Source organism: Papaver somniferum, chromosome 9, assembly GCF_003573695.1.
Source record: "Papaver somniferum cultivar HN1 chromosome 9, ASM357369v1, whole genome shotgun sequence".
In the NCBI taxonomy this organism is placed as follows: Eukaryota; Viridiplantae; Streptophyta; class Magnoliopsida; order Ranunculales; family Papaveraceae; genus Papaver; species Papaver somniferum.
In genome coordinates this window covers 171,588,885-171,597,412 of record NC_039366.1, presented here as the reverse complement: position 1 = coordinate 171,597,412, position 8,528 = coordinate 171,588,885, and the positions used below count along the sequence as shown (strand labels likewise).

At 39.8% G+C, this 8,528-nt stretch overlaps 1 protein-coding gene across 1 annotated transcript; it reads left to right on the top strand.

Moving 5' to 3' along the window:
- Positions 1-216: 216 nt before the first annotated feature.
- On the top strand, positions 217-5,209 carry LOC113309776 (protein FAR1-RELATED SEQUENCE 3-like). Its single transcript, XM_026558287.1, has 6 exons — positions 217-533; positions 685-3,017; positions 3,161-3,250; positions 3,967-4,116; positions 4,451-4,567; positions 4,864-5,209. Exons 2-6 carry the CDS (start codon positions 765-767, stop codon positions 4,909-4,911), a joined length of 2,658 nt encoding a protein of 885 aa, XP_026414072.1. The 5' UTR covers positions 217-533; positions 685-764; the 3' UTR covers positions 4,912-5,209.
- Positions 5,210-8,528: the final 3,319 nt, after the last annotated feature.

Below are 8,528 nucleotides of genomic sequence, written 5' to 3'. Positions count from 1 at the left end.
TGCATTCGTAGTCGTACCTCGCCAAAGTTGTTCTCTAAAGTTCACACTTCACACTAGCCGGCAGTCGCATCAATAAGCGTGAATACATGGGTCCCACGTTTTGCTACAGAAACGCAATAAGTTGCCCTAGATGTATTCTAAACCATTGATCTTCATCCAACGGTGGAAAATACACACCTTTTCTATGTCCATCTCCGATCGTTTGGTTTCGTTTCCATCTCTCTGCTCCCGTGCTCCGTTTCTCTGTAATTCCTTCCGTCTCTCTCTCTTCCTCTCAGGCAAAGAGAACCAAGAAAGCTCCAAGTTCCTACACCAGAAAGAAGAACCCTAGAAGTTTCCCGACAACCCTTTTCATATCATCTCTCACTTAGGGCGGACTCAACAAAGTCCATAAGAAACCCTAAAAAGTTTTCTTTTTCTTTGTGGGATTTCTTTAACCCAAACAAGGAGCTATTCATTTACAATTGGGTGTGTTCTTGACTTGTTGTTTGTTGCCACCAATAATTTTGGTGTTGTTCTGTTGATCATCACAGGTTAGTTTACTCTGTACCTGACTATATAAGCTCGTACTTTTACAATTTCCAGTGTTCCATGACAGTATTTCTCAGCACCCACTCTGATAATGTCGTAATATTCAGTATTCATTTGTTAATTTCTAGTTTTTTCTTATATTAATATGCACAGATTTAGATGAAATTGAAGTTTTAGGACATTGCTGCAAAAGGTTTGGGAGAGAATTAGTTGGTTCATAAAATTTTACATAAATGAATGTTGAAGAGACGAACGTGGAAAGCGATAATAATAGAACAGAGATGGGTGAAACCAATGATGCTGGAGAAGATGGAGTGAATGAGAGTCCTGCTGATAAGGAATTGACTTCTCAAGATGAAGAAGAAGCTGCAGAACCTCAAGTGGGTATGGAGTTTGATACTGAAGATGCTGCAAAGACATTTTATGAAGCATATGCAAGGCGTATGGGTTTTAGTACCCGTACTGGTCAAAACAGACTTCCTAAGTCTGACGGGACAGCTGCCTATCGTGAGTTTGCATGTTCTAAAGAAGGTTTAAAAAGAAAGAGTGCAGAAAGTTGTAATGCGATGTTCAAGATAGAGAAAAAGGATTCTGGCAAATGGGTTGCTACCAAATTTGTAAAGGAACATAATCATTCTACAGTGAGTCCTAGTAAGGTGCACCATTTGAGACCCCGTAGGCATTTTGCTGCAGCAAAGGCACCAGCTGAAACATATAGTGGGGCAGGGGTTGCGGCAAGTGGTGCAATGTATGCTTCCATGGAGGGAAATCGTGTGTCAGTAGAAGCAAATTTTCCTGCTAGGAATATTTCATCGGTTGATGCAAGTCGTGCAGCTAGGTTCACGGCTCCTGCTAGTTATATGAAACCTTGTAACAGAAAGAAAACACTCGGTAAAGATTCTCAAAATTTACTCGATTATTTCAAGAAGATGCAGGCTGAGAACCCTGGTTTCTTTTACGCCATACAACTTGATGATGATTGCCGCTTGAGCAATGTATTTTGGGCAGATGCAAGGTCGAGAATTGCTTACAGTCATTTTGGGGATTCAGTTACCTTTGACACTATGTTTAGACCAAATCAATATCGAGTGCCGTTTGCTCCCTTCACAGGAATAAACCATCATGGACAGATGGTGTTGTTTGGTTGTGCTCTAATTCTAGATGAGTCTGAGTCCTCCTTTTTGTGGGTTTTTAAGACATGGCTCGAGGCAATGTCTAATCGTGCTCCTGTCTCTTTGATCACTGACCAGGATAGAGCCATACAGGCAGCTGTAGCTCAAGTTTTCCCAGGAACTCGTCACTGTATTTGCAAGTGGCACATACTAAGAGAAGGCCAGGAAAGACTGGCTCACGTTTGTGTTCTTCATCCTAATTTTCAAGGAGAGCTTTACAATTGCATCAACATGACCGAGACAATCGAGGAGTTTGAATCTTCTTGGAGCTCTCTTCTTGATAAGTATGAACTTAGGCAAAATGACTGGCTTCAAGCTTTGTACAATGCTCGCCAGCATTGGGCCCCGGTGTACTTTCGCGATACTTTCTTTGCTGCCATTTCTTCAAACTCAGGGGTTGAAGTTATTACTTCGTTTTTTGATGGGTATGTAAACCAACAAACTACTTTGCCTTTATTCTTTAGGCAGTATGAAAGAGTTCTGGAAAACTGGTATGAAAAGGAAATAGAAGCTGATTTTGACACAATTTGCACGACACCAGTACTGAAGACGCCATCTCCGATGGAGAAACAAGCAGCCCACCTTTATACAAAGAAAATATTTACTAAATTTCAAGAGGAATTAGTTGAAACTTTTGTGTACACTGCCAACAAAATTGACGGGGATGGCACAATCAGCACGTACAGGGTTGCAAAGTTTGAGGATGACCACAAAGCATACACCGTAACAATGAATGCTCCTGAAATGAAGGCGAATTGCAGCTGCCAGATGTTTGAGTTCTCCGGTATTCTCTGTAGACATATATTGACAGTTTTCACTGTAACAAATGTTCTTACTTTGCCATCTCATTACATCTTAAAGCGGTGGACAAGAAATGCGAAGAGTTCTATAGGGTCGGATGAGCGAGGTAATGAACTGCAAGGCCAAGAATCACTTACCATGCGGTATAACAGTCTATGTCGCGAAGCCATCAAGTATGCTGAGGAAGGTGCAATTGCCTCTGAGACGTACAATGTAGCAATGGGTGGTCTAAGGGATGGTGGAAAGAAGATTTCTGTTGTGAAGAAAACTGTTGCAAGAACTCCACCTCCTAGTTCTCTAATCAGTGGAGGCAATGTGGAAGACAGTAACAAGAAGAAAGCTACATCGGTTTCAGACGTGTCACCATCATTGTGGCCTCGACAAGATGAAGTTGCGCGTCGCTTTAATCTTAATGATACCGGTGCTTCTACACCAACCACATCTGTTGCTGATTTGAATTTGCCACGCATGGGACCTGTTTCTCTTCACCGTGATGAGGGCCCTGATAACATGGTATAGTATGGGGAAAGCTGCTTTATTAGAATTATTCACGTTATTATACCCATTTCAGTTTTCCTGTAAGATGCCTTTATATATGAAGAGTTAAATAAGTTGGGCGAGGCTTTGCCTCAAAAACGTTTTTTCCATGGATACAGGTTGTTCTTCCGTGCCTTAAATCAATGACTTGGGTCATGGAGAATAAAACCTCATCACCAGCTCATCGCGTAGCAGTGATCAATCTGAAGGTATGTCCATTGATCTCAATTCGCTTCTAACTTGAATTCTTTTAGGATGCTTGTTACTTTTTCTGCTTATTTGGATCCAACCTTGAGTACGTATGTTACGGTTCTAGTGGGTGTTGAATTTCTTCTTCTTAGTGTAAACCACTGCCTGCTCATTTTGATAGAGGTAAGTACACTGCCAGCATATATGAACAGTTGAAAACTTTTTATGAACACTTGCGTGCCCTTTCAAAAGTAACGGTTCAATCTGTTAGAAGGGTTATGAACATGAACAATGCACCCTTTTCTTATCCGTTTCACTAGATATGGCTCCTCCACATGATGTTAACAATGCATTGATCTTGACCTTTGTGATCAACAGATCACTTATTATGTGATATATTCTATATAAGGAAAATGTCATTGTTTGTCTCATTATACCAACCTCCAGGATATACTTCTTGTAATTATAGTAAGTGAAAAAAAGTAAGTAGCAGTTCGTAAGGCGATGCATGGGTCTACCAGCTCAGTTTTGAGCTGTTTGAAGCTGCATTGAATAGTAGGGGTTGGTGTAACCATGCATGGATTATCTTGTAAGCTGTAAAGAAAACATTGAGGGGTCTGAGGTCATCTTGGACTCTCAACTTGAGTTGCTTTTGTTGAATTTGACAAAATGTTGTGAATTTTACGATCCTTGCCTTTTGTTTTGATTACAAACTTTTCTTTTATTCTCACTCCAGTTGCACGATTATGGCAAGAGTCTCTCGGGAGAGTCAGAAGTGAAGTTTCAGCTCTCCAGGGTCACATTGGAACCCATGCTGAAATCTATGGCCTACATTGGTGAGCAGCTATCCGCCCCAGCTAATAGGGTTGCTGTTATCAACCTGAAGGTATGAAGATCCAGATTTAGGTTTTCATGGTTCAGTTTGTATGAACCTTTTGTTATTCTTATTGTCTTGCACATCTATGATTTGGAACTATATTTGCTCTCATGCATATCCAAACTAAGGTTGGCATGACAAGACCTGGAAAAGTCGTCCCAATTTTTTTTGTCCCTTTGATGCTGCATGCATTTTATCAGACTATGTACACAAATAATTCATCTGCCTCTGCAAACACCGTTGCATTGTAATTGACTGGTGAGCCTTAGAAGACAACAAACTTCTATTCGCATTATACACATGACGTTGTTTTGATGAAGTTATATGTATTTTTCCTTTTCAGCTACAAGATACTGAGACAATCTCAGGCGAATCTGAAGTTAAATTTCAGGTATCTAGAGATACACTGGGTGCTATGTTAAGATCGATGGCTTACATTCGCGAGCAACTTTCAACTAATGTAGGCACTCTTTCCTCTTTCTTTTACCACGCTTTAAGTTTTACAAGCGGATCTGTTACAAAACCTTTATTTGGAACAAGAAGAAAGTGGTTTTAATTTCTGTGTTTTTGGTATTAATATCTTTTGATTGCACTAAAGTACCGAGGAAGAGGCAATGTTAGCATGTAGGACATAAATTGTTATGCATTTCTGGTGGGAGCACTCTCTTACCGCTGTTTTCTCACCCAAACAAGTGATGACCTTCTTGTTTTATCATCTCATTCACTCGTAATGTTTTTTTTTTTCCTTTCTTTCAGGCTGAGCCGCAACCTGAGCCTCCATTAGCAAAGAAGCAAAGAAAATAAGAGGTCTGGATTCTGTCAGTCTGTTTATAACCTAACCTATGTGTGTGCCAGGTGAGGATCAATGAGGGCTAGTTGTCTACTTGTCAAGGTATCATCCAAAGTCGGATCTCTCTATAGGGACGTAAATTGGGTGTAACCTTGTAATAGGAAGTGGCGTACCAAAACAATTGCTGAATGTAATTAAAAAATTCTAAGCAATGTAAGATCCTAGGTTTTCTAACTACTGAATCATTATCCCCCTTTTCGGTGAGAATTCATTGAATCATTGATGTCAAGAGTTGATCATTTATTTCTCTTAGGATTGTTTTTATTGAGTGGTAATGATCGTGGTTTGTGACAATCTGATGTGAGCCCAATGCCACTGAGGTATATAATCAGTCTCAAATCAAATCAAGGCGATATTGTTCTTTTGTTTGTTTGAGATCAAACATATTCTCACGGTTCAACAATCTTTCTCAGAATGGGAATCTTCTATTCTCTGTCATAGAGTCACTGTTCAATGAATTTTCTCTCTAATACTCGTGAGAAAAACAGAAACCTGGTTAAAGGCAACTCTGGAGCAGGGTAATCTCGTTCGTTGTTACTACAATCTCTGCTAAGATAACTGTACCTACTGTCCAGTGAAGGACTTGTTGTGAGTTCGGATGATACTATTAGGTCAGTGAGAGAGGTAACATTTGGGTCTTTTGGAGGAATTTTCTGGCAAGGCCGAATGTTTTATCCTCTTCAAAACAAGCAATCACTTTGGATTTTTCTGGTGATTATATCACGGTTGTGCATGCTTCTTCTGATGCGGCGGCAAGGAGATCTCTTTGGCGTCAATTGGGGTTGGGTTTTATTTCTATTGGTGTTGGGGGATTTTAATTGTGTGCTGCATTTGGACGAAAAGAAGGGTGGTAGGCCGATTAAAGAAATTTATATGAATGAGTTTCGAAGTTGGATCTCTCACAATGGTTTGGTGGAAGCAGATGCTATTGGGAAGAAATATACTTGGACTAATTGTCGGAGTGGCATACATAGAATCGCTTCTAAACATGATAGAGCTGTTATTAACGATGCTTGGTATGATAAGTATGCTAATTGGAGGTGTAAAGCTATGCCAAGAGTTTGCTCTGATCATTCCCCTCTGTTTGGTTTTGCTTTTGACAGTCCAAGGCCAAATATGGCTCCTTTTAGAATTCAGAAAATGTGGCTTTCTCATCCATCTTTTTTGGACTTTGTAAAGGAAAATTGGAGTGTTAGGCTGGATGGTGCGCCTCCTTTTGTTTTCACTGCTAAGTTGAAGAGACTGAAGGGAGCCTTGAAGGTTTGGAATAGAACTGTGTTTGGGGATGTTCAGTTTCGTCTAAAGCAAGCGGAATTGAATCTTGATAAGGAGAATGATATTTTGGATCAAAATGTTAGGTGTGAGTTGCAATTTTTGAAGGTTGCTGATGCTAGAAAGGTTGTTGATGAGGTGCGAACTGAGTTGGCAGTTATGCTTAAACAAAAATCGAAAACTAGTTGGTTGGAAGATGGTGATCAAAACACTCGATTTTTCCACAACACCATACGCATGAGGAGAAGCCAAAACATAATCTCTGGATTGAAAATTTCTACTAACTCTACTTTGTTTTTGCAGGATGAAATTAAGAATTACATTGTTGATCACTACCGTGCAAAATTCAATGGTGGAGGCGTGCATATTGATCCAAAGTTGTTTGATTATGATCATGAAAGCATCTCAGCTGCTGAAAGTGCTTTTATGGATGCTATTCCGTCTTTGGATGAAGTTAAGGAAGCAGTTTTCGATTTGGGCGCAGACTCTGCACCTGGCCCTGATGGTTTTACAGGTTCTTTCTATAGAGTTTGTTGGAACATTATTTCTAGAGATCTTTTTAATGCTATTGCAAACTGTTGGGCGATGCGGAAAATTCCTAATGACATTAACTCTAGTTTTATTGTTCTAATCCCAAAGAATAACAAATCTGATGCTATTAAGGATTACAGGCCAATTGGTTTAAGCAACTTTTTCTTCAAAATCATTACAAAGATTATGGCTACCAGACTTGGTACAGTGCTGAATAAATTGATTTCTGAGGAGCAAGTGGCGTTTATGAAGGGAAGAAACATTCATGAAAACATAGCTTTGGCGTCGGAACTGATCAATGAGATTAGTGCGGAAAGGAAGCATGGTAATGTTGGCCTCAAACTGGATATAGCCCAAGCTTTTGGCACGGTTAGTTGGGAATTTTTTGTTGAAGTTTTTCGGCAATATGGTTTTTCTGATGCATGGTGTTTGTGGCTGCTTAATATTCTTAACTCTGCTCGGATTTCTATTTTGATTAATGGTAGCCATGAAGGTTTTTTCAGTATCACTAGAGGTCTGCGTCAAGGTGATCCTCTTCCACCTTTGATTTTTGTTCTTATTGAAGATGTTTTGAGCCGCAACCTCTCTAAGTTGTTTGCAGCAAGAAGTATGCACCATATGGTGAGCAAGAAAGGTGTTGCGCCAACTCATTTACTCTTTGCGGATGATATTCTTATTTTCTGTAAGGGTAATCTTCACAGTTTGCGGCATTTGAAGGAGATGCTTGGTATGTACCAACTTGCTTCTGGTCAATACGTTAGTTATGCCAAAAGCAAGTTCTATTATGGTGGTGATAAACATTCTCGTGCTGTTGCTATTGCAAACTATATGGGCATGGAAAGGGCGCTATTCCCAGATAAATATTTGGGAATCCAATTAAAACCTGGTATTGTGCGTCATATTCATGTTCGGCAAGTAATGGAGAAGATTATGGATAAACTGGCAGGTTGGAAGGGTAAGCTCTTATCTTTTCAGGCTCGACTAGTTTTGATTAAATCAGTGATTTCTAGTTATTTGCTTCATTTCATGGCTGTGTATAAATGGCCATGCACGGCTATCAAGTCAGTTGAGAGGGCCATTCGAAATTTCTTGTGGTATGGGGATGTTGAGAAACATAAATATTTTACGGTTCTTTATGATGATTTATGCCGCCCAAGGCGTGAAGGTGGTCTTGGTCTTAAGAAATTGATTGATGTTAATAGGGCCATGCTTATGAAGTTGTGGGTTTCGATTCGTGACTCTGATAAGACTTGGGCCAGATTTTTGAAGGCGAAGTATTTCAAGTTAAATGACAACTTGATAGATTATAAATTGGGTTCTTCGGTTTTTCCAGGAATCAGATTGGTGTATAACTTTGTGCAAAAGCATACGCGCACAATTATAGGTAATGGTGCTAATACTTCCTTATTTTTTGATAATTGGTGTGCTGATTTTTCAATTGCGCAAAAGCTTGGCATCACTAAAATGGGTCCTAATGACTTTAAGGCTAAGGTTAGTGATATTATTGTTGATGGTTCTTGGGTTATTCCTCCAAAGACTAAGGAATTGATGTTACGTTGCAATATTGATGTTGATAATTTGCCTCTTATTGGTGGTGGAGATGATTACAAAATTTGGGACTTGGACAACAAGGGCGTTTTCTCTGTCAAGTCGGCTAAGGCTGCCATCAGGGCACCTGCGGAAGTTTCGCCAACTGCGGCTCTTTTCACTAGAAGTGTTGTGCATCCTACCTTAAGTGTACAATACTGGAAGTTATTTAATAAACAAT

Coding starts and splice junctions, on each gene's coding strand:
- LOC113309776 (XM_026558287.1), top strand. CDS start 765: ATGAATGTTGAAGAGACGAACGTGGAAAGCGATAATAATAGAACAGAG. Junction 4,117..4,450: donor TTGCTGTTATCAACCTGAAG/GTATGAAGATCC, acceptor TTTCCTTTTCAG/CTACAAGATACTGAGACAAT. Junction 4,568..4,863: donor GCGAGCAACTTTCAACTAAT/GTAGGCACTCTT, acceptor CCTTTCTTTCAG/GCTGAGCCGCAACCTGAGCC.